The 27,936-nt window shown below is 32.9% G+C and overlaps 1 protein-coding gene across 1 annotated transcript; it reads right to left on the reverse strand.

The window, feature by feature from the left end:
* Nucleotides 1-8,667: 8,667 nt before the first annotated feature.
* On the reverse strand, nt 8,668-24,979 carry LOC118202116 (membrane-associated progesterone receptor component 1-like). Its single transcript, XM_035374270.2, has 3 exons — nt 24,455-24,979; nt 15,936-16,082; nt 8,668-9,215 (listed from the first exon to the last, which is right to left on the reverse strand). The coding sequence occupies exons 1-3, from the start codon at nt 24,774-24,776 to the stop codon at nt 9,079-9,081; spliced, it is 606 nt and encodes a 201-aa protein (XP_035230161.2). The 5' UTR covers nt 24,777-24,979; the 3' UTR covers nt 8,668-9,078.
* Between the last annotated feature and the right edge of the window lie 2,957 nt (nt 24,980-27,936).

Genomic DNA, 27,936 nt, shown 5'->3' on the forward strand with positions numbered 1-27,936 from the left:
AATGCTCAAATTTGTTTTCAGTGTATAATTCAGTCTCTGTCGTGAATGAGTGTCACAAGTTAAAACTTTTCATAGAAACTATTATTTTAAAATTAAAATTTAAAATTGTATTCATTAAATTCTCTGAATGTGATTACTAAGATACAAGATTTAACATGCAAATACATCAGTTCCAAAAAATATATAATGAAAAATTGTGTATAAAAGCAAAATATTTGGAAAAATTTACTTAAATTTTCTAAAATTAGAAATACGATTTGTGGTTTATTACTGTAGTCTTCATTGAGTAGAAAGGATAAATAGGTTATACCAGTGATTCTGAAAGTGTGTATTGTAAAGCTTTATAGCTGCGTCCTGAAGAAAGCAAAAATATTTTTATTGTATTGGGAAAATAAGAAGTATAAAATAGTATGTTATGAATAAAATTTTAGCCAACTAAAAGAAGAATTTTAGTGCTTAGACCCAGATAATTTAGAATTAGACTAGATGTTTTATACGGTGTATCGAAATTTTCAAAGTGTTTATTGGTAATTTTTTAAGCAAGTGTATTTTTTAATTGAATGATGTCTCGTGTTTAGGCAAAAAGATATGCTGGATTGAAAATTTGAATAATTTTTTATGCTAAAAATATAGCAATTTGTACGTGAATGAAACTGGATAGTTTAAATTCATGCTTAGTAAATAAATGCAATTCCAAGTATATGCAGATTACAGGTACTATCTTTCTTCAGTTTACCTGCCCATGTGTAATATTTGTATATTTTACCCATACTGAACTCCTGTAAAACTTTCTAACTGGTTTCTGCACACTTGTGTTTCATCTTAATTAATAAATACTAAAAGTCAGTGTTTGTTTAAAATGTCAAAGTTTGAATTTTGTTATTAATTATTGTAAATTAATGTACATCTGTTAATATTTTTCACCTCCTCAAAACTTTGTGCGTGTGAGCAATGTTTTCTTTTTATACACTGAAAAAAAAAAATTAATTGTATCTTTGCATTAGATGCTTAAAAAAATCATTGTCTTAATACTTTGTGAGCATTAAATAATGTTTTTGTAAGTTAGTAGACCCATACTGATACATCTTATGCAGCTTTGAAAATTGCATCCCCTAAATATTTTATATTCACGTTTACACATTAATATTTAAATCATTGTAATCAAATTTGTACTTCCTTCAATTTCAGTCTATAGAAAGTATCTCATTTGTTCTGTTATGGGCATGGCAACCTTTTCAATGCATATGCTGACTGCTCTCACTAATTGCAGAGAATCATCTACAAAACTGATTGTATTGAAACTAGATCCATGAGAAAATCTGTATGTTATTCACTAGTTCTTTTTAAATATTGCTTTTTTAGGGCAGGTTTGATTCAGTTTATGCCAGTCATGATTTAGAAACATCCTGCATAAATTAGAACAAAAAATATAGTAAATCATATCTAAGCATTTTCATTGATCGATTTTTAACCACTTGTGCTACGACTAAACTTCACGGTTGCAGTGCCATGCGCTACAATATAACAGGCGGTAAAGTGTCTCATTTACGCCGTTCTGCGTCTGCGAGTGCAATCCAGAGCTGTAACTCGAGAATAAACAATCTCGTTGTTGGGCGACGTGTGCACCACGTTATTTTCAGTTTTGCGATAAATGCCTATCGACGTGGTGTTCACGCCGCTCGCGGTTTGAGACAAAGGCATCTCGACGAGCGTGTGTGGCACGTCTTTTTTAGCACAAGTGGTTAATATGTGTTCTTTTCTATGAAATTTAAGACAGAAAATTATTCACTTTTTCCTCAAAAGAAAATATGGGATGCTAGAATGTTTTTTTTTTTGGGGGGGGGGTGTTTGTTTGATAGATGACCCTTATCCCCATGATAATAAATTAGAGTAGCTAATAAAAACTCTTATTTCAGCTTTCTAGTGATTAGAAAAGGAAGATTATTATTTATACCTGGAAAATAGCATCAATAACAAAAGTTTCATGGACTGATTTTGTTCTTAATGCGTTGACTGCCGTTTCAGAGCCAGCTTCGCATCTCTCTTCAACTTTCTTTTATATACTGAGATTATCAAACAAATTGCTTTGTGTTTTCAGGCTCTTGCAGTTCAGTGCTGCAGAATAATAGATTTTTTCTTGACATAGAGTTTCTCCTAGGAGACTTGTAAGGTAGTAAGGGGAAATGTTCAAGGCATTTAGAAAAGTTTAAATCTTAGAACTGCAAGCTGTAGCCTTGAATACGTGATGTGGTTGAGCCCGTCCAGAACATCTGCAGTCAATGCAGGAGTAGTCGTGTTGCTGTTTGTCGCTCACAATCCTCATCCTAATTATTTGTCAGGCAAAATTTTCTTCTATTCTCTTGGGAATGTGTTGCAGAGAATTTGCTAAATGTTTCTGTTAGGACAAAGTCCAAAATATATGAAAATAGTAAAGAAAATATATACAAATATATGCATGTATACTTTGTATCTCAATGTTTAAACCCTTTAAATCTTGTGTTGAAAGCTATCCTCCATAATTCTCAAGAAACTCATTTGTGTTACCAATTTCTGTATCTTAAAATTTTACGTATGTTGCCACTTTTGTGTTGTATTTTTTTGCACTGGTGCATGATGGTGATGTGCTTTTGGGTTGTTTAGTAGATTCAAGCCAAAGCTTATGAAAAAATGTAATTTCATTCATGATTTCAGTAACTTGTTCTGTAATGGTTTTTCATTTTATTATTTTTTAATAGGTCTTGTGTGTATTTAGTATTGTAATTTTCTTGAAGAGTTAGGATCTTGTGTGTTTAAAATGGGATACTATGACTCATGCCCTATGCCAGGTGTGATCTGAAAGGGGAACAGAAGTGGAGTTTGCAAAATTTAGTGAGCTTAAACTGAATCAACCTGTACTTCATTTTGTTATATGTTATTGTACAAATTTCTGTACTAGGTATATTATCTTTGAAATTCCAGTGATAATTCGCTCTTGAGGTAGAATATATATATATTTTTTTTTTAATTATTTGTTTGCGAGACATTTTATTCATATTGAGTAGCTTAAATACAGACTGTGTTAAAAATAATTAATTTGGTCAAAAACGTTGTGTAATGTGATCCAAGTTTATGCTGTCTTGAAACTGGAAAATAGTTAAAAGTATGTAGCAGTTATGTATGTGATAAAATATTAACTTGCGATAAAAATTAAAATTTATTATTTTTTTGAAAATAGGAATGTAACCTTTCAAAAACATTGGAAATATCCCTTAGATCTCATCTCTCCAGATCTTTGAAAATTTACATTTTGCATCTTTAATAACGTAACTTTTCCCACTTTTTTTAAATAGTCTGTCATTTAGCTTTATGCTGTGAAAAATTGGTTATGCAACATTTTTAGATGGCTCCTGTGTGCATTCATAATATTCCAAATACTGGAGTTACAAATTTATATCTTGCAACCAACTATTCCAATTCTTAAGCTATTAACTACCAAGGATCCTTAAAATTAATAAAAATCCTAATTCTTATACCATTTGGGGAGTTGTTAATTTTGGTATTTTTATTTCATTGAACAAATATGTAGCAAATATTTTTTTTTTTTTCTGATGCATATTGTATTGTCAGTTGTTTAATGAATGCAGTGTGAGTTTTTTTGGGGGGGATCGGAAGGGAGAAATCATTTCTTTAAGACTAATACATTTCTTTAAAGTATTGGTAAATTTTTCAAACGAATATAAGTCAATTTTGGTACAAAAGATTTTAATTTTGAAATAAAAGAGCAACATGAGAATTGTTGATTTAAGTCAAATGAATGTTTCTTGAGCCATTTAAATACCATAGGAAAAAAATATTCACGTTTTTTAAAAATATGATAGATTCATGTTTCTATGAACTATTAGGTTGGTTCTGAAAAAATCTGGTTTCTTTTCATTTCATTATTTACGAACATTTTTGTCATTTCTAACGAGTTCATAAAATCAAGAATCATATTGTACACTCTTTTTCCTTCAAATGCTATTTTATGACTATGTTATTTTGTAAATTTTATCAACTATACATCATTTAAAATTTATGTAAACTTCTACTTGACTTCTCCCCTCCGTATTATATTGCCTTATTCTTCATTCAGTAATGTTCTTGTGCTGTTAAAAGATAATTCCGGTCTTTGTAAATTTGTTTCATATTCTTCATTCATTAAAGTCTTTATGTTACTTCAAAAGGATAAGTCTGCTCGTAGTACATTTACTTCCAAGTTTCTGAATGATGTGTTTTTAGAAAAAAGGTCTTCATGTTATCTGACATTTTATTTGTATCAGTTTAGCGAAAGTATTGGGGGGGGACAAACATTTTAGTGAATTATTTGAAAACCATAAATTCATATATCTTTGTTGTATTTACATTCAGTAACATATGAGAACGTTTTTCATGTAATAGCAATCATAGGGAAAACTAAATGCTCTCACGGATAAGATAAATTGGCTCATATTTACATTAAACATGGAAAAAACTCTAAAAACATGTCAGTCATTACAGTCAGATCAAGTCAAACTACTAGTGCTTAGCTTCAATTCATTCAGGCAGACATGTACGACCCTGAACCCAAGTGTTGTTCTAAGTGCCCAAAAATTATGCAAATTTCAGAATAGATACACATTACAGTTATGCAAATGATGTGAAATGTGCAGCTCTCCAGCACACATAGAAGATATAAGGAACTTGCAGAATGTTCATTATTTCTGTTAGGGAAATCATCAAAAAAAAATTCTCAGAGGACGCGTGTAATAGCAGAGAATTTTACAAGGGGCATGATGATCGGACTGAGAAGGACAGGTTGGTCTATATGGCAAATCTCAGCTGACACACACCTAGACACGTCCACTGTGTGCAGGCTGTGGCAAGTTTGAGGGGTGCTGGTGCAGCCAGAGTAACATCACACATGGATTGATGCATTCACCGACACATGGTGGCACACCTGCAAGCCACTTCTACTTCCATTCTGCAGCATATTCAAGACAAACTGGATATTCCTATATTGATTAGAACCATTTCCCGTCGATTGGTGGCTAGTGGGAGTGCCCAATGTCCTTTATCAGCAGGATAACACTCGACCACACACTGCTCACATCAGCCAACATGCTCAGCAAGGTATACAGATGCTTCCCTAACTACCAATCAAACATATTTGGGATGTGACTGGATGCCGTTGTGGCAGATGGTTGACAGGGAATGGAGAACCTATGCTGTAATCTATTACAAAATAGAGCCTCCTACTGGCTGCTGAAATAAAAATACATTTATGCCCAAATGCAATTTCCATGTTACAAATTTTGGTTCACCTGCCATCTTCAAGAGCACTGAAATAACAATGATACAACTACCACCTTCACTAAAATATGGAAGTAACAAAATAGGTGAAAGCTAGGTCTGCATAAAATCATTCATTACAATACAAGTGATCTGAATGATATCATTTCACTATTATGGATACAAGTAAAGACTGCAATGTAGTAGTTGTAGTAAGAATAAAACACTATGAATGTAGATATTATAAACAAAACATTCAACAAAGGTGCTTCAATGTTTTTCTTCTTAAAATAGTGATCCTAAACATGTATTTCTAATTACAAAGTTTCTCAAAGTAAGGTAAAGAATTGAACACACTTAAGTGTGACAATCATTATAAGATTATTTGATTTAATTGCATCATATTATTGACATTATTAATTACATAGTAATCAATAAAAAATAGGCAAAAAAAATTTCTAATGGTCTTTGAGTTATGTAGTTGGCCTACGAGGAGTTCATTCATGTTCGAACACATTTTGACTAATTGTCATTTCGCTAAACAGAGTCCGCGGTGTGTGTAAAATTCATTAACAATGAATGAAATTTAATGCAGCCATAGATGCATGACAAAGGAAGTCTGGCAACAAATTAACTTATGAGTTGATGCTCTAATCTAGATTGACTATTACAAATTATGTCACTTATTCATTCAGTTTCACTCAACTTGTAAAAACAAAGACTATGCCCCCTCCCTTTTCTTAAATACCCTGCATACTAAAAATCTTTCACTCTGTAATGCACACCAATTGTTAAAGAGATAAAACTATTGACTATTAATACGAGGGCTGTAAATTAAGTAATGGCAACATAAGTATAAATCAATTTTTAATGAACTTGAAAGTACAACTGCATTACATTCTTTCTATATAATCACCAGCAAAACTTATGACCTTTTGCCAAATGTTAGGAAGCCGTTGTAGACCAGTGGCAAGGTCTTGATTGTTGATGTGAGCGACTGAGTGGAGTACATATGAAACATCATGAAATCGGTGACCTCGGAGGAGTTCCTTCAACTTCGGAAACAGATTGAAGTCACAAGGACTCAAGTTGGGAGAGTGTTCCAGGATTTCCCACTGCCACCGTCGCAAAAGGAGAGTGGCATTGTTTGCGACATGGTAATGCAATACGATAGGGAGATTGTTGTGCAATAAACGTGGACATTTGCACTGCATAGCTGGACGCAGATGGTGCTGTAGAAATCGGCAATAGTAATCTGCATTGACATTTTGTCCTTCAGGTGCAGCATGTGCAAAAATCACACGGTCCCAGTCGTATGGCATAATCAGCATAACCTTCACCCGACTGGGTTCCTGTCGAAATTTCTGTGAACGTGGCGAACCTTGGTGACGCCATTCATTTGACTGACGCTTTAATTTAGGCTCATAGGCTCATCAATGGCGACAATACGCTGCAGAAATGAGTCTCCTTCATTGCGGTATCTCTCCAAGTGGGTGCCAGCCAGTGCATACCGGTGCCATTTCTGTACTTTGGTTAGTCGATGTGGAACCCAGCGGGAAGTAATTTTCCTCATGTTGAGAGATTTCTTCATTATGTGCCACACCGTTTCATGACTCAGACCAACCTCTAAGGATAATTCTCGAACAGTCCATCGGCGTTCTATTGTAAGGAGACCGCTCAGGATGTCAATCTGCTGTTGAGGAATGGAGGGCCGACCTGTGCGTTGCAAATCCGCAGTCTCATTCCGACCCGAACAAAATGTTTGAACTCATCGTGCTACTGTCCTATATGGTAAAGCATTTGTGCTACAGGCTTCCACTAATCCTCGATAGCATTCTGTTGCATTTTTGCCACGGGCAACCTCGATTTTATGCCACGACCATGGATCCCTTTTGAAAACATGCTTTAGAGTCATGAAAACGAAACTCCTCACTTTAACGCCACACAACAACTACCCTTCTAAGCAGATCGACTGTTTTTTCGCACTCTACACATCGACAACAGCGCCACCTCACCGCTCCAATATCCTATTTGCGCGTGCATGCCCTTCTGCGAGTTTCAAGGTTAAGTTGTCACTATTTAATTTACAACCCCCATAGATGCTCTATGTTCAGTGATTGGCTGCATGGATGATTTTGTGATATTCCTCATGAGAAACCCGAAATTTTCCTAAAAACAAAAACACTTCACAAAGGCATTCCTTTTTTTATGCAGCTAGCCATTATATGCTTTGCAGTAATAAATTAAATTTTCATTTAATAATAAGCTTTTATAAAATGTTTTTTATAATCCTGACTTCTAAACAAAAGTGAGACATTCATACACTTGTTGATTGTGTAAACATGAGCTTCAACTGATTCAAAATTTTGTATGTAGATGTTTAGATTAGAACACATACCATCAAATAATTTGAATTTCTGTCCCTTCCTGAAGTCTATATATTTGAAAAACAGAACTAATTCAAAAATGGATAAATTTTTAACAAACGCATGCCACACCAGTATTCCATTATCAGATATGTTTCAAAGTTACTGATCAGATAGACATAAAGCTCAAATGGAACTGGAGAGTAAAAATAGTACAAAACCATGTGATATAATGCTCTTTAGATGCAAAAAAGCTTTTACTATTTTGGTTCCATCAAACTGTGGCTAGTTTTACACCCCAAAAAAGTAGTTAAATATTTGTGAGAATAAGTAAGAATTCTAAGCATATATTAATTTTGTCTGCAAAATTTGAGAGTTTGTATAAATGCAGCAAATTTTAACATACTGTAGAATACCTTTTTTTAAATAGAAACAAGTAATTATTTTCCAAGCATTCAAAAATTTGATACAGTTGTATTGCTAAAGTGATGTATATAATATACATTAACTTTGTAATTAGTTGTGAAAGCACAAAAGGAACTTATACAGAAGTTCTTTGAGGACTCAGCAATGAAACTTGTTTCAATCAAATAAATATTGCCAGAAGCTAAATAAACATATATTTGAGAACCATTACCTTACTATCAGACTACTAATAGTACAAAATTTATCTAGGAATAGCAAGGTAACATAATAAATAAATCAACACTGAAAAACTACCATTTTGAAAGATTTGTTGTTTATGTTCTCAAAATACTTATTTGTTACAATGCATAACATGTCAAAAAAATTGCAATTGATGGAAAATTCCATCAAGAAAAAAATCATAAGATTAATCTTGACATCCCTAAATCACAAGAATCTATTAAGTTTTGGAATTTGGGAGGGGGATAATTTACATATGAGAATTTTAAAGTATTAGAACTGGAAAATTTTTAGAACTGATTAACATATTTAAACACTTTCGTCACACACACATAACTGCATTTATTTTTAAAAAACTGAAAGAAACAGGGAATGCTCATTAATTTATTAAAAATCTAAAATTTTTCATTTTCTAAAATCAAAAATAATTTATCTCTTATGGACATATGGCCTTTTTCTGTAATGCCACAGGCATGACTATAAGGGAATTGAGACATAAAAAATAAAACTTTGGAAAAACATACCAGGTATGGTCCTTGTTTACAAAAGTATTTTTACATGCCAAACCAATTTATACAAAATTAAATGCAAAAATTTACCGTATAAAAACACAATTACAAAAATTTCACAACAAAAAAGAAATACAGAACTTTCGTAGCTGCAATTAAAGACCATGCTCTTCCAATAACCTGATTGTACAACCTTACGAAATTATAAATCAACTGCTTATTCACATAATTGTGAGCATGGCAAGGAAATTTACAACAGTCAATTCAAAAAGTTATTCATCTTTTTTGGAAGACAATGTATTTGACTGAGGATCTTGAGAGTTTTGGTCTTGACTTGTATCTTCTTCATCAGAATAATCAGTAGGCTCTTCACCGGGTTTTAAAAGGCGACCAACATACTGATACTTTTCTGTAATAAAATAAACACATATATAAAAATGTTTAATTAAATACTTTAGTAGCAGACAGGAATGAATTCATACTATATTTTAATTTTTGAATTCTAATAGAATTCATGAAGGTAAGAAATTATTGTCCTTCGGTTTAACATTTTAAACATTTTGAATTTAGTGATTAAAGCTATATTTTACTATTAAAAACTTTTACTTCTGTCGATATTACTCATATCCATTTAAATAATATGATCATTTCAGAATTACATAATGCAGCAATTTTTATTACTGCTGTACATAACAATGATGATATAATTTAATAACCATCAAAACCTTAACCTGCAGACATAAAGATTTTATCTAATAGCACCTGAAATGATCTAATTTGGGTATTGTTAAAAATATCAGTCTTACAGGTTTTCTAGAACTAGGAGCTATGTTACACACCAGAACAACTCAAATAGTAGTCAAAATAGTAATTTACTATTGTAATTCAGTTGACATGATTCCAGTGCATGCACCAGACAAAAGATTTTTCATTTCTGGAGATAAACTGTTTGCCTCATGAAAACAAGTTCCTGACAAGCTGCATGAAACGACAGTGTATTAAAGTTTCTTTGATTATTGTAAATAACCTTTTGCTTGTATTTTAGTGTAAAAATAAAGCTTTTCATGCCTTTAACTTTACAATCCTGATTTTTGTGATAGTCTGTGATCTTACAAACTTACATTGGTGATGGCAGCGATACGGATTGTGTAAAGATTTTAAGTATGACAGTGCTTGATGAAAATTCCATAACTGATGAGAGTACCAATACTTTGAGATAGCAATTAGAAGTTTCCCTGCAAGGAGTTCAACACTGAAGATACACCAGTGCCAGTACGATTGCCAGATCATCAGGAGTTGAATTCTGCACTTAAATATCTGTCAAAGATCCCTGTAGTGAAGTGAGCTGCCAAGAAGACAACACACATGAATACTTGTTGTTAATCTTAATAATCTTGAGGCTTAATTAAGGGAAAGTAAAGGTAAAATTTTTTTTAAAGGATCTAGATTAGAACGGAGGTTGAAACTGCATATAATTCAAACTGCAAAATTTGTCAAATCCTTATCTGCACTATAAGTTGATCGTTGATTGACTGATCAGATTAAATTATAAATAACTATACTTAGTAACTGATATATATGTATGTAAAGACTGTAAACTTCAAAGTGTATTAACTTAGTAAGGCAGAGAAAAATCTGTAATTAAATCAAGTTAAAAGAGAAAGCAATTTTCTATGAATTATTTAAATGATACTTCATATTAATGGTGCATTATACTGAATGTCAACAATAACTGAATAAGAAGATATCTGTATTGTTAATACATTATATCTCACTGTGTGAAGTGATAAATTTGAGTACTGATATAGTAAATTATATAATTTTGTAGCATAATTTTGAGTGGTTAAGAAATGTAAATGCTGTGTATTAAGACACATATATACTATTAGAAGTACTGTAATTCAATTTAGTATGAAGGAAATCCTACTGAATTAAGAACTGATATCTAAGAGGAAATCTAGAACTTGATTGACACAGGAAAATGATAGGAGCCATTACAATTTGATCAGAACTTTGATCTTGACATAGACCAGTGAATAAAGTGCAATTAAGCAATGCTATTCTAAACAGTAAAGATTGTGAAGAAGAAAAAGGTAAAGCTGTTCTTGACTGTTATCGATAGGAAAAGAGAGACAGAAAGATAATATGAGCTAGAGAAGTTAAAAATTACAACAATGAATAGCATTAGAGAATCCACTCCACACTTGTCACATATTCAATTTCATTGAAACATATTTGAAATGAAAAACTTCTTGGCAACATTCGATGCCAAGGTAACAGATATTAGCTTATAGTAATTTGTGAAACAACAGAAAAAACATGACAGTATGCTCAAATCAAGTGGTTTTTGTTGGATCATTACCATTTAAATTTAAGGCCAGAACACAAAAGGCTTTTACACAAAAAGTTGCAAGTCATAAAAAGAGGCCAAACAACATATGGAAAGATTTTTATGTATGAATTGCAGACTTATTTCAATGGATAAAAGGGTTGGAAGTTAATGCTTCTACTAAGCTGAAAGAACTAACACTTACAGACGAAATGAAAAGGTATGCGAGTGCCGATGACAAAGAAAAATACACAGATGAATGGGGAAAATTAAATCACCACTTGTGTTAGCAAAGAAGTTAGATAACTTCAAAATGATGCGGCAGGATTTTAAGAAAAATTTATTCGCTACTAACAGAGATTCTAAAGTTGTGAGACCCAATGAACCTAGAAAGATGAAGAGTATCCTAATAGTCTCTCAAGAAATTACTGAATAACTTGCATAATACAGGATTAGGATAAGGCAAAAGAATTTGAGAGGTGAAAACCACTCCGATGTTTTGAGCATGGACTGTCTTCACATATGCGACTTTCATGTTTGCAATGGAGAAAAAAATGGCTAAAATCACTCTTGTATGTTTTGAGTGTGGGTCGGTTTCATTGTGACCCCCATGCCTGCAGTAAAGGAAAGGAAAAAAAAGAGAGAAACTGACCCTTTTAGCTTTGCATGGCAGTGCTGAAAAATACCCAAGAGTCATATATAAGTAAAACAGTTATTAATGGGAAGGAGTCTTTAGTCTTAATGTGATTCTGGTGATCCTATTGATGTAATAACGAATTCTATGCACCAAAAGAAACTTTCAACTGGTGACGTAGTGCAGATCTATCAACCACTGGATCACAAGTTTAAGTGCCTATCAATTGCTAAAGTAAAAACTGAAATGATTTTCAGTGCATCCTTATGAAGGCTGCAGTAATAAATTATGTTCCTTGATCTTGGAAACTTAACTTTCAAGCTCATAAAATCCTCCAAAAATAGTAAAATTCTTCATGAGATTGTAAATGCCACAACCCTCTAATCAGCATGACTGGCTTTATCTGGTCATGAGATTTCTGTCACTTGGTACACATTCGCTTATAATTTAGATATTTTGCTTTCTTACTTTCGTTAATAGTGTAAGTTTATAAAAGTAAAGTGGGGGACTTTCTAACAGAAACTGGTTCATATCCACATTAAACATATAGAAAACCACAAAAAAGGCCATGCAGTTGGCCCGAAGATTTAACCTCTTCAATTCCAGTGTATCATTTATGATATGCTTCAGTTTCCCACCATGGCCCAACTAAAATAAGTAATTATACAAATTTAGCTGATAAATGTTGCTTAAATAAAAGTGAGCAGATCTAAAAACCTGTGCCACCTGAAAGATTAATGATGTTGACTGGTTGACAATTTTTATTGTAAATAGTGTGTTTGTATTTTAGTCAAGAAACAAAGGTTTTCATACCTTTGACTTCACAGTCCTCATTTTTGCAGTAGTTTGAGATACTACATTATTAATACATACTAAATTAAAATGAATACCATATTTTAGAGCAGTTGTATACAACCGAAGGTTCACAGGTACACGATACCCTGCAATCCTAACTTTAAGCACCTGCCACCCACAAACACAGCATCACCCTCAAACGAAAACTTATATAACAATCCTAATATAAAAAATCTGATGTGTACATCACATCACTTCCTTGTATGAAATATTAAATTATACGCATTTTTTCTTGCATTTCCTTTAAACTTATTGCATTGAATTAAATCTACTTCGCCGCCAACGCATAAACCACAACAGAATAAATGCATTCTTTAAAATTCACTCTATTTTTGTTTACCATAGTGACACTCTGGTGCTAGGTTCACTTAACAGTATTATATTTCATTCATATTATAACTTAGAATGCACAAAATTTATATCATTTAAAGAATTATCTAATCATTGCCATATGTTCTATTCAAATACTATAATAAATCTAGAACGATGTAAAAAATAAATTAAGCAAACAAAACAAAAAAAGAAACAGTTTTTCATAGACAATCAAGTATTTCTCATTCAATTAATTCAGTTCTCACTTGGCGACAAGGCAAAAATACATAAAAAGTCAAAATATCTGTATTAAAAATTACGAAGTAAATCTTAAACACTTATTTCCTCGAAAAAATTCCAGAAAGGATTAAGCATGATTTAATTGACAATAATAAATGAAGGCGTTATCTTTGTTGTTGCGAAGCTAAGTTTCTCTAGATTGGCAACAAATCCACTATCCTGCAGTTTCAAATGTAAACAAGCAATGGCTGCCATCAAAAAAAATCTTAGGCTTAGTGGTACTTAAAGAACCTTAAAATTGTTGATAATTCTAAAATTATTGCATACAGATTTACTGAAGGCATAAAAACCTTAACCGGAAAATAAGAACAACATAATTCAATCATTTTTAAAGCAAAAAATGTACAATTTACAAACATATAAGAGTAAAGAAATTGAGATTACTGAGCCGGGTAACAGAGTGGATATATAATGCGTTTGGTGCGGCCAATTGCAACCAAAATAAGAGGTGCACATCTACATATTATAGCAGTCTTATATACAAAATTTCAACGTTCTGAGGCTACTCATTTTTGAGTTATGCGAGATACATACGTTCATACAGACGCCACGAAAAATTCTCTTCAGAATTCATTTTAAAGCAGTTTTATAACTTTTTGGAGGAAAAGAGTATTTTATTCTGTCCTTACACATAGATATAATGCAAAAACATCTTTAAATTGCATTTGATAGTGGTCAAAATGGATATTTTCGTTGAAATATGCTGTCCGAAACTTTTCGCGATTACAATACTTCCTTTTTACTTCGTACAAGAAAGTAAAAACAACCATAAAAAGATACAATTACACATCATGTACAAAGACGCTGCATTTGTGTTCACCTACTCATGTGTTATCTTCATTCTGTTATGTTTTTGCAGTTTTAGATTTTATCTGAATGGTGGATTAGGATTAAAGTGCCTGCTTTAAGACAAGCCCTATTCTTAGCTGGCACCACTTCATCCGAATGAATCATCCATCTGGCCTGCAGCTGTCAATTAGTTCATATGTGCCAAGGCATCGAATAAAGAGAAAAACCACTTCAACAATGAATGAGAGGAAGAGTTCTTATTTACAAGTGATGGTGAAAAAGCAGTTTGTGTATTTATGCAATGCTTCAGTAGCTGTACGAAACATCACAAAATCCTCAAAAAATAGAACATCATCACAAAACCATTCATAACGATTTCTACAGTAAATATCGACTCATGTCTGCTATACAATACATAACGACGTTCAAACACCGAAACCTGTTCTAAAAGCAGTCTTTTCACCCTCAAAACTGAAGCAAAAAATCACACAGAAGCATCCTTCAAATTAAGTTACATTCTTGCATCATATAAAAAAGGCATATTCAGATGGTGCCATTAAGAAAGCCATGCTAGCAATTTCAGAATCTTTATTTCACAAATTTAAAAACAAAAATGAAATAATCTCAGCTATAAAAATATACATCTGTCATCAAACACAGTGGCATCATGAATGAATGAATGATATGGCGGACAACATCTCTGTATAAATGAGGTCTGTTTTGGAAAATGGGCAAATTTTCCCCCACGTTTTGATGAATCTACTGATGTTATCGAGTCACTGGAACTTCTGATGCTTGCAAGAATAGCATTTCTGACTTCTCCATGAAAGAAGCATTGTTGATTTTGTTGACTTTAGCAAAACACACTCAAAGGCAAGACATATATCATGCAGTTAAAAATTATATTACTGAAGAGAACGTACCAATAAAAACTCTTCATAATCACAACTGAAAGTGCACTGGCTATGATCAGGAATAACAATAGATTGACTAGGGCTCTATGGCTATGATAAGGAATAACAATAGATTTATTGGTACACTGATCTAGCTATGATTGGTCTAACTATGATACTATGATCAGGAATAACAATAGATTTATTGGTACACTGATCTAGCTATGATTGGTCTAACTATGATCAGGAATAACAATAGATTTATTGGTACAATGATCTAGCTATGATTGGTCTAACTATGATCAGGAATAACAAGAGATTTATTGGTGCACTGGAATAACAATAGATTTATACTGTTCTATCACTCAAAATCACAGAAAATAAAAGTAATGGAGTTTTTAAACTAATAGACTCTATTAAATATAAAAACATACTTAGGTGTGAACTAACAGTAAAAGCAATTTTGGGTCAGCATACTTCTGTCAGCAATCAGAATATATGCCAAATTTTAATAAGTTGTCAGAGAATATTAATTATCAAGTACCTCATTAATAGCAAGTTTATGCAGTACTGACTTAATGATAACAATTTACCAGTTACATTTTCTTGTATGGATGAGTGTGTACTCATCTTTATTTTCTATTTTGAAATAAAATTAGTTTAAACCTACATTATACTGTTTCATTGGGGAATTTTCTTCAGTTTTTTTGTAGGTTTGCACTAATTTTTCTTATTATTTGGAAACACAGGATCTAGTAAAAACATACATTTTCATGAAACTATGAACCAAATTTCCCAAACATAGAACACAAAGTGAACATGCGAATTTTCCCAAACATAGAACGTTCATGAGGCATAACAGAACTTTAAAAGTAGCCTTGGTCACACCGAAGCAAAGGTTGGACACCACGGTTTTACTGGAATCAGTGATAAATTTCATTTACTAAGTATCTGAAATTAAATTTATGGCATTAAAATGAAATTGAAATGAATTAATTTGTCAGATCTGGTTAGTACCTGTAAACTGAATTTCCCATTCTCTGACACTTTCCATCTGCATAGAATTGAGGTCTGATAAATCATCATAACCATCTCCAGATACAACAGAAAATGTTGCTAAGCCACGAGTAGCATCCCTTCCAGCAAAAGATGCATAAGGACCACCTACAAGGGAAAAGAAAAAATGCATCCAAAGGTTTAGGGAAAAAAAATTATTACAAAGCTGCAAACATATTAAAACTTAAAGCTGCAAATTTTTACACTTTAATATACCAACAAAGAAAACTGGTATGCTTTTTATTTGTAATGTCTTAGAACAGTGATTACTAAACTCTGTACAGTGGCACTCCAGGGAGACATGGCCTATTCACAGGGGCATTTAGCCCCCCCCCCCACACACACAAAAAAAAAAAAAAAAAAAATTGAGAAGCGACAATTAGTTAGATATCTATATATTTTGTGCAGTTTATTTTTACTTGAATCTGTACAAAAGTAAATTTGCCAACACAGAATATTCTTGCAAACGCGAGCCTGCAGCGGCATGCCTTCTCAATTGCACCATACGATCATGCTATATCTCATGACAACCTAAATCTGAGAATATGCACAAAGCTAGGGCGAACTTTTCAAGGCTTATTCCATGAAAAGAAACAGTGAAATTTCCTATTGTTGCTAAAGCTAGCTCATAATGTTGTTTGATTTCAGTTTGTGAATACTGACTTTCAGAGATAATTTTTTTCCCAGAGTAGAAAATCCATGATTTTCTTTCAAATCGGACTGCATGCGATTTGTGCTCGTCACAGAAATGCCAGTCAAATCAGCAGCTAAAGTAACAATTTCATTACTAAATCTATTAGGAAAATGCTCCCATAATTTGACAAAATCATTCATAACAATAATCTTAGTGGAACTGCATAGTGGTTTTCAGCCTTCTAAGGTTTTGAAATTATGCGCATGAGTCAAAGATGAAGCAGGTACCATAACAGTTGCTTTCTTCTCCTCTCGCTCAATGAATGAGTGAATGCCTTTCGTTGCTTTTCTCCCCAAGTGTCGAGGTTGCTGAAATTTGCAGTTTTGCCGACAACGACAAGAAAAGAGATGTCTTACTATTAGTCATCGACTGATTGACATTGTATTAGGAAATTTTTAAATAAGAAACTGGATGAAACATAATTTATCTATTTTTTATTCCATTCTCTTTGCTCTACAATATTTATACAGTACAAAGTCCTTAACCCGGACTCGTCGGGACTTCGGCGATTCCGGATTATAGATCATCAATTTAAATCTGGTAAGATGGCATGCAGAAATTATACAATTAAAAATATGAAACCATAATTTATGAAATAAAAAGCAATTATGATCTAAAGGATATCAAAATTTACAAAAAAAAGCTTAATATTTATTTGTTCACTTTAGTAAACATTTCTATCGCTGTAAGTTGTTTAAGGGTCTTCGTTTTTTGTGCTAATACTTTCTCTTTAATTCTATAAACAGACATAATTTCTTGTTCAATTACAAAGGTCCACTGTTCAAGTCCTGTAATTGCTGTGTCGAGAATACCGATTAATTTGTCAATCGAAATTTTTTCGTTTTCAATAATGTTCTCAGTTAATTTCTTTACTATCGGAAGCACGCATGGGTAAACGCTTTACTGGCTTTATGCGCGCATCAAACACGCATGCGTAAATGCATTAAGAGGTTATCACACATGGCTACAGTCCCTGCTAGATGGGACTTTCCTGAGAAATGAGATTCTGGTAGCACTGGTTTAAACGGGAGGATTCCTAGAAAAAAAAAAAAAGAGTCCCGCCTAGCTATGGATACAATGTTGCGGCTACGCGGGATTTTTTCAAACCTCACCAAAAATGTCTCGGGTCCCGGGTAGAGACAACCAATCAGACGAAAGTTCTGCTTCTGAAGGATCACGTGATCCCAATATGAGCGATAATCGATTACCGTTTGCTGTTCAAGTCTTTGTAGTAAGTGAGAATGGTATAACCTATTTACGTGTTTCCCCGAATTGTGCAGGTTCTGAGAATTATCTCTTTCGACGTCAAGTCACGCGTAGCCGAAACATAATGTGATTGGGACATTATGCGCATGCGTAAGTTTGTGGCTTTGAGGTCCGGATTATAGATCATTCCGGATAATGGATTAATGGATCTTTGGATTAGAGACTTTGTACTGTATTTTATAGCTTAATTTTTACAATATGACATCTCGAAGTGGTAGAACTATATTCTACAGTGTACACATATACTTTTTTTATATCCAATGTTCTCAACTTAAGTTCCATTGATATAGACACGTTGAGGTGCGTAGACCTTTCGTGACTTTGGACTGTTCTGAAAGAACTGTAACAGATTTGGACTGTTCGAAAAACATACAAGCTAGATTCAGTCAGTCAGTTTATAATCTAAGTCTGGTGAACTTAAAAAAACTCAGCACTGCATATAAATAAATGGTGATATTTATTAGTTCATGTAGTACAGTTAATGTTATATAACTTATTATTTGTTGGCTTTGATAAATAGTCTACGACTTTTTGCTGTTGTTTCTTTGATGATGAACCGATTAACATAACAGTGCAGACAAAGAAAGCATATCTTTAACCAATGACATGACCGTCAAGAAATGAAAATATAAATATGATGACAATTATTTAGAGTCTGACTTTACATGAACAAAAATTAATGTTGAAGAGAGACCACAACGTGTATTGTCTATGAACGTTTTGACAGCAAAGTGTATGCTTCTAAGATAACCGAGGTGCAATTTGAAAGCTAATGTCCACAGCATGGTTGGTAAACCTCAAGTTCTCCCCCCCCCTAGGAAATTAAAACTCAAACAACCTTTTTTTTTAAACTGTGTGAATGCATCAATACCAAACAACCCTTTGCCAGCATCTTATCAGGGTGGCTTATACATACACATATATTCGTGCTTAACATAAATACATGCATACATGAACACATACACCATGCATATATACATACATATCTGAATCCAGACCTGATAACAAAACAGTATCTAGAAACTTTATTCCAAGGCACAAAAGATGATTTTACTTCAAATGAGTTTGAATTTTAATTGAATTTGTAAAAATAATAAAATTTATACAACTTACTTTTAATTTGGTTACATGCAAAAAAAAAATTTTTTTTTTTTTTTTATTATATATAACACTATTCAGGAAGTCAAAAAACTTGCAGTAGTGTTAAAACACAAAATCAAAATGCAGAATATGAAAAAATTTTAAAGTAGGTGTCAGTTATGACCTGCAAGTTCCTACTGCATATATAGTTATTGTTGATAAATAACTTCAATAATTTTTAAAATATGACAGGAATGTTCAATAACATAAGAATCAAGAAAATGATTTCTTAAACATTAAATTATTTTAGACCACAAAAAATTAAAAGAATAAGGACAATATTTAGTATTCTGTGTCAATAAATAAAATTACAACATATATTGAAAAATGCATTTCAGGAATAACATTATGTTCATGATGCATACACAGAAATTTAAGATTTCTTGCAAAATGTATTTTGATATCTAGTTTCATGTTAATCTATACATTTTAATATCACAATAGCTGCTGTCAGCTGTAGTCAATCAACACACAACTGAAAAAAATTTCTTCTCCATATTTAATACCAGTTTTCAACCACTTAATGAGCTATGAACTTCTCTTGCTCAAACTTTGTCAATTTACTTTAAATGCCTAAATGCTGAAAATAATAAGCTGGATCAAACTAAAAGATTAGGGAGCAGTGCAGTCCACTACATTAATTGACATGCCTTAGAATCAGAAAAGATAATTTTAGCTTAGCTTAATAGCATCCGTTATACACCATTGGCAGTGTATCACAAGATTGGCGACGAAAGCTAAGTTGTTTCGAAGCAGGTCGTTTCGACGCCGGGGCAGTTCGACGGCATACGTTTCAACGCAGGGGCAGTTTGACGCCATATTTTTTTTTCATATTTTTATTTATTTTTAGAATAAATATGAAGTAATATAAATAAGTAATATGACTGATTTTTATTTATTGAATTAGCGATTGTTTGCATGCATATTTGAAATAAATATATGTGTGTATATGTGTGAAAAAGTTCTAGATTTTTGTTTGTGTCCCAGATTAGTGAGAAGCCCCCTCACCAACGTCAAGGCCCCAGGACATGAGGGATGGTTTTTTTTATTTATTTATTTCACAAAACAGCATCAAAAAGGCAAAATACACAAATGGTAAATAAACATATGGTTACAAAGTAGTTATATTGCAAACAAATATAGTAATTACAGATAAATAAGATTACACATAAATAAGATTTGAGATAAGATTACATCACAGAACTGTTATTATACTAAACCATTTCAAAATTATGTGCCACACCTTTCGGGTATTCCATTATTTCTCGATTTTCAAAATCTTCAACTATTACTTTAATTCTCATATCAACTCGCAGATACCTATTCCGCTTGTGCGGCGGTTCATCTTCACGCACAAATTGTTTATAACATTGATCAATTGATTTTTGAACATGCCTGAGACCATCTATGAATTCCCATAATGTGGGGTGTGAAACACCAAATTTATTTGAATGATGATTCAAACTTATTCTAAAAATAAATAAAAATGCGAAAAGTATGGCGTCACACAAAAGCAAAAAAGTATGGCATCGAACTGACCCCACGTCGAAACGACCTCGTGTCGAATTGACCATGCGTCGAACTGACCTGTACCGAAGTTGTTTAGTTAAATTTTGTCTTGCTACTATTGCATACTGAATTAAGCCAGAATTGTATTAGTTATTTTATTATACTTATGTTTATTTCTTATATGTTTAAAACTAATCTGAGTCCTGAATTAACTCACACATATACTTAACACTTTATCTAGGGCCGGCGCTAAATACCGCATAGTGCAGTCTCTACAGGTCCCAAATTCTGCTACAAAGTGGCTTCCTAAGTTTTAAATTTTCACTGCACCTAAACTTTACATCCCAGTGCTTTCCCTAAATCATAAAAAATTTCTCATCCCTTAATTTTCCCGCTTAGTGTTTCCCCAAATTTCAAAAATTTCGTCTTCCATAAATTCTGCCGTCCGGTGCCGACATATTCTGCCGCCGCTTCTGGGTTTATGGTGAATAATATAACAGTTATGCTTAATTAAAATAATACTAAATGTAATCTTTTGGCCTATGAGTTTCATTAACAAAATCTATTTTTAGCATATGAAAAGAAATTTTTGTCGAATTTTTCCTTGTCAACATTTCTTAAAGCATTTAAAAATCTATAATCGTCGCCAAGCGTAATGTTGGCATAAAAGGTTGCCACACTCTTGTTATTCAATTACTAATATAAAAAAGTTTACACATCACTGCATGAGTTATTACTGAAGCTGTCATGTATTGATAAACAAGAGGTGATGAAAGCAAAATATAATAAATAATGACTCGCCAGGTCGGCATCAGGGGTATAAAATAGGTGAATGGTTTAGGTAAGCACGGCGAACAGAGGTGAACGGAACGTTTGAGATGTATGCCAAGCAGATACTGAGCTATACAGCCAAATTATTAATCTCACAAATTTATGTTTACATGATTGTTTTTCCATAACGAGGTATTTTATTTAATGCTTAAGTGAAATTAAGAATCCGAATTTGTAAGTGAAAATCTCCACGTTTTATCATGGAAGGAAAAATCAAATGCGCATGCATCTGAAGCATACTAAAAAAAAAATGCTTGTGGCTTTGAGGTCCGGATTTTAGATAATTCCAGATAATGGACGTCATGATTTTGGACTTTGTACCGTTCTAACATACCCAATACATTGTAAGCTGGAGCACCCAACAAAAGTAATTACACTAGTGTTAAATCTGTTTATCAATAATAAGGTTGAAGAGATAAAACAACCAAAAAAGCTTGTTCCAATGATCAGGATAACATGACTGACATGCAGTGCCCATTGACAGGTGAAGCAGGCGGAATAATAATAAGTATATGTACTGAATGAAAAAAATAAAGGACTGGTGAATAGATTTTGTCCATTCAACGGAAAATTTGAAACCTTTTTGGATCCAGATAAAAAATTTCATGATTAAAAACTGATCAAATTTTTACCTGTAATTAACTACTGTATTCTGGCCAGCAGCCACTCTAATAACGAAATCGGATACTTTCTTGTTAATAATACTATACTGCCTAATTTTTTTCAACATGCCACAATCTAAGATTTTATATGTCATTAAAAAAATTCTCTAACAGTCCAGTAAAGAAATTAATGCAGCATAGAAAGATCCATAACTTAAAATGCAATACAAAAATAAATAAAAGCTTTAAAATCATTAAAATGCCACCCCATTAAGAAATTTGTTCTTAAAACAGGTACAAAAACAATAAGCAATAAATAGGAGAAACAACTCAGATTAGCTTTTCTTTCTTGCTTTCAGTCTATACATATATGTTTCAATGGTACTTTTCTAGGTACTCTTCTATTATCGAGTCTGGATTCAGAAATGTATGGATGAATATGTTAGGGGATGCATGTAAATATATAGGTACATATAAACATACATAAACACACACATGTACGCACATACATACATACATTTCTGAATCTGGTCCCGATGACAGAAGGGTATCCTTTTCTGTTATCAGGACCCAGGGGCGTAGCTAGAGGGGGGCAAGAGGGGGCATCTGTCTCCAGGCGCAGAATCCAAGGAGAGTTCCAAACTGATGTTACGACATTTTAGAATTAAATGTTTTCCATCCTTGGCAAGCGGTAGGGGGCGCGAAACCTTCAGTTGTCCCTGGGCGCTGAAAACCCTAGCTACGACTGTCAGGACCAGATTCAGAAATATATGCAAGCATGTATGTATGTATATAGGTGTGTACATATTTGCAAATGTATGTATGTGTGTGTACACAGAAAAATCTCAGAAATTCACAAAGAATTCGGAAACATATCTAAATTCACTTCTGATAATGGAAAAGTACCATTTTTCATATTACTTTTCCATCATGATTATTAGCATAACGTAAATCCTATGATCTGTCAAAATAACTTTTCCCTGGGAAAAACAATATTTTGGCATTTGCTGTGTGTGTGCAAGTGATAAAATACAAAATTTTTGTTAAATTTCTATATCTGAAAATTTGAAGCTTGTCATACAATAGTTGTAAATTTCTAACGAGAGAAAGGATTTCTACCAATAACCTCAATTGACGATGTGAAGAATCACATTTGGCAGTTAACTATATTCCTTGCTCCTAAACATAAAAATACCACACTGCACATCGCTAACATAGAAGTTACCTTCCCCCTCCCAAAAAAAAAACATAGTTCCTCCCTCTGCTGCAGCATGTTTCATATTTTCTGTAGAATAGAACTAGGTTTAATCCTAGTATCCGGTGCACACGGGATTTGGCTACTTTTGACGACTTTTATGATGAGCAGTACAAACGGAACATACACGATGAAGTAGAAAACGGGTATTCAAAGAATACATGTAGTTATACATAGTATATACTATGTACATAGTGATAGTGTATAGTATATACCTAGACGTTTTTTGGGTCATTTTTGGTGTTGGCGATAATTTTTAAAATCGTGCCAAGGCTGCACCGTATACTAGGATTTTACCTAGAACTAAATCCTACCATGTTTAAAATACACACACACACACACACAAAAAAAAAAAAAAAAAAAAAAAAAAAAAAAGCTTTTCTAATAACGCTTAATAAAGTACAATTTGTAAGTATTAAAGACTTAATGGATAGTGCAGTACATAAATTATGCTTAAATATGATGAATACCATACTTCACAGCAAAAATTATATGATTAATTAACAGTGTTATAAAAGTTATTAATGATCAGTTAATTAAGCTTAACTACTAAGAGGCAGTAAGTTTATTAGTCTTCGAATACTTAACTTTTTACTAGTCATTTTCACGCACATATTTTCAGAGTTTGAGAAAAATGCTATTTTGAGCAGGCATACCTACATTAACAGAACTCTTTCTATCAAATGTATTTCAGAAACTAACTAAAGAATATTAACATTTTAGTTGAATTTTACAAAAGGAAAACAGGTACTCTCTTGAATTCATTTAATATGCAACAGTTCTCAATTTCTTATATGCTCAAAAGTTAATTAACAGAAGGAGAATTAATGCAACTGCTTACATTTACAAAATTAGATTATTACATTTATTAACATTCACATTTATCTAAACCTTATACTTATTGCTGTAAAGATCCTAAAACTAAATTTTAGTTTGCAACTCAATTTAATAACACACACAAAAAGACCCTTTAAAAAATTTTTGCAAATTTTCTAAGTAACATATTTTAATCCATTTTCAGACAAGCTAAATTGTGATACTTTTGAACTTCTGCGTATTTATCTCTTTAAGACTTTTCATAAATATTACATAATATAGTCACAACTTTTATGTTATCTTTGGGCCACGAGAAACATCTGTAACACATACTTTACAACACATTTTAAACTAACGTATAATTTACCTGGGCCATAAAATCTTTTGCCTTTGGTAACATCAAAAATTTTTCCATTTACAGCAACACAAACTCTTCCTTCTTCATTGTGACCATCATATTTTTTCAGTTCTTCATATGTCATATCTCTCCGCTTCATAGGAGGAAGTTGAGGAGAAGGTGGAGAAGGATTATCATCTGCCTTTGCCCCTGAAAATATTTTGTACAGCAGAAACACACATACAGCTAGAAGAGCTAAATTAAGTGGGCTGGATAAAATGTCAAGTATTACACTTGCTAAAAACGCTGATGAAGACATATCTTTAACAACTCCCTCTTCAACGTACGTCATGCTTATGTTTAAGTATTCGTAACCGGTGTCTTAGGCATTAAACTAAAAGTAAACTAACTGTAAAATTTAAAAACTTATTTAAAATCTCTTAATCACGTTCAAATATCAAAATAAAATGCATAGCAATTCGTAACTGACATAACATAAATACTGGAACTGAAGTAGGAGAGATAAAGAGATTTAAGCAAGAGTTGAGAGACAATTTGAACTGACATTTGAAAGTACGAAATTCAAAAGCATAACACATGACTAGGCGTCCGAAGATAACATCCCATGACTAGTTTATTTTCATTTTTTATTAAGATCCATAACTGGGTATTAAAGCATAAGGAATTCCTTTTACATAACTTATAATCGCAATATAGTATTATGCATTATAAATTAAAAGAATAAGTTTACATATTAATAAGGGCATTAAAAATTGTGTTACGGTTTTTGTATTTATTTAGCTATTTTTAGTAGAATAGAATATGTAGTTAAATTTTTTTATCTTCCCGTGAAATGCAGCACGAGACGTTTTTGAAGAGAAAGCTACACCGGAAAAATTCAAATACAAGAGCACGCGCATTTCACATTTTAATAAGCAGATATATCCAGAGTCTTAGCTAGGGTTTTCAGCGCCCAGGGACAACTGAAGATTTCGCGCCCCTACTGCTTGCCAAGGATGGAAAACATTTAATTCTAAAACTTCGTAATATCAATTTGGCGCCCCTTGGATGCTGCGCCCAGGGGCAGATGTCCCCTCTTGCCGCCCCCCTCTAGCTACGCCCCTGGATAAATCGTAATTGTACTCTTTTGCTATCCAGAAAAGTCGAGAAAATACCAGAATATTCTCGTGCAGGATTAAAAAGCATATAAAAGCTGGCGGAAAACATCTTGCTTACTTAGTGCTGTTATTGATTGTAGCGAATGCGCGGTGAGATCGGATTACCTTTCTCAGTGTTTTGAATTCTATTCAACGTTTTAGTAGTTTAAAGTATAACTACTGTGAGATATTGCGATATTGTACGAATATCTCTGAGGAAATTTCAGCATTTTGTTTTATTTGTTTTGATAAGAATAAATTTTATTCACTTTTCATCGGACTTGTGCATTCAATTTATTACAATTTTAATTCAATTTATTCAATTTCATTCAATTTATTACGAACCCGTACGCACGCAACAATATGTACAAATTAGCGTTGAAAACTTATATCTACAGAACTAGAAAAAGTAAGAAAACCTACTTTTAATTAAAACTTTTAAATCACTAATTATTTGCTGAGGGATTTTCCAAAAGATACGAAAAAGGTGGCGTTGCTCTCCGCCTGGATAACCATGGATAACACCAAGGAGGTTAGAACCCATTCATTATTGCGACAACTAAGATCTAGACAGTCAGCTACTGTTTGGGAAGAGCATACAATTGATCTCTTTTCACCTTCTATGTCATCACGAAGAAAAGTAATGAAGAAGTGGTCACGGTACTCCATTAAGTCAAACTGAAAAGGGTGCGTTTCTACAAATTAATTCCCGTTAATGAAAGTCCACTTTTCAAAATATTGACATGTTGATGTCCTTTAAAATTATCCTATAAGATTTCCTTTCAATTCGTTTAAAATTTCATAATTTTAGAATAATTAAATTTCATGCATTACGAATAATTAATAAGAATTTGAATTTAATGTATCATGAAAGCTTACGTGAAAGCTAAATTTAAAACATTATTAAAGATTAATACATGAAAAATTATCAGTATGCATTAAAAGATTTAATCAAATTAGAATAGTGTATACTTTATTAAATACATTCGTAGAAGTTTGTTTTTCAAATTTTCTACAATTAATTATTTTCGAGATAGCCGTTATTTATCTAATATTTAAAATGATACTATAAGGTATTTCTCCCACTTTCCTAGCGTCCTTCGTGGTGTAGTGGTTCTGCACGCTGGGCCGGTATTCCAGAGGTCCGTGGTTCGATTCTCGGCGAAGGCGATTGCTAATTTTTCTATTCCCTAGCATCAAAAATTTACCTAATGTCTCTACAGTGGCGCCCGAACTAAAAGGGTTGTGGATGATGATTCTCCACACCCAGGATTTGGCGACTAGGTCACCTAAAACCCTAGTCGCCCTTTAAAAAGGGGAGTATATAAGGTATTTCTCCCACTTTCCTAGCGTCCTTCGTGTTGTAGTGGTTCTGCACGCTGGGCCGGTATTCCAGAGGTCCGTGGTTCGATTCCCGGCGAAGGCGATTGCTAATTTTTCTATTCTCTGGCATCGAAAATTTACCTAATGTCTCTACAATACAAAATTATGCATAACAGAAGCCTACAAGAAATATGTATATCGTTCTATGATCATCATCTGTCTAAAAAGAACACAATACTTTTTAGAATATGATAAAAATTATCTCAATACAAAAATTAAGATTAATAACAAGGAAAGAATTAACCATTAAAAGTCTTTTAAACTTTAAAATATTGTTGAGAAATGCTCAGCTGCGGTAAGATAGCTTCCCCGCAAGGCGGATTTAGGGTTTCCAGAATGTGGCAATTAGGGTTGTCAGAATGTGCCAATTTAGCGAGATAGCTATTTACCTCAGTGTTAAATAGACACGCCCCTGTAAACTTATTTTTCTGTCAGAGCTTTGCTTTTTTTGAAGCCGTTCATTACATTATACAAAATTCGTTACAGTATGAACAGAAGACTACCAAAATAATGTATCTAATATGATGTATCTAATATGATGACTGGTAATAAGCCGCAACAGACTGGCAGTGGTTCTCTGCGTTATATCCAAGGGAGACTTTACTGTGCAGTTGGAAAGACGACACTCAAGGGAAACATTTGTAGACAGATGTGGCCGAATTCAATATAGCTTTTATTGGCGGATACGAACTAATTACCAGAAATATATCTTTCATCACACATGATCAATGGCGCAAAACACACCCCACAATTTTACATATTGTCCCGTTTTAGATAATGACACAGTTAGAATGGCACAGTGATATTTTGAAGTTCAGCTTTCTATATAAATACTATTCGTATATTTTGAAGAAACAACCATTAAAACTACCCCTAAAATTATATGCAACATCTCAGATGCCTTCTAGTTGAGCGGATTCAGATTTTCTCCAAAGAACTAGAAGGAGGGGGAGAATGCGTACCAGGCACGTA

The sequence above is a fragment of the Stegodyphus dumicola genome, chromosome 9 (assembly GCF_044657685.1).
Source record: "Stegodyphus dumicola isolate Sdum_Otavi_A_Nest chromosome 9, ASM4465768v1".
Classification (NCBI taxonomy): domain Eukaryota; kingdom Metazoa; phylum Arthropoda; class Arachnida; order Araneae; family Eresidae; genus Stegodyphus; species Stegodyphus dumicola.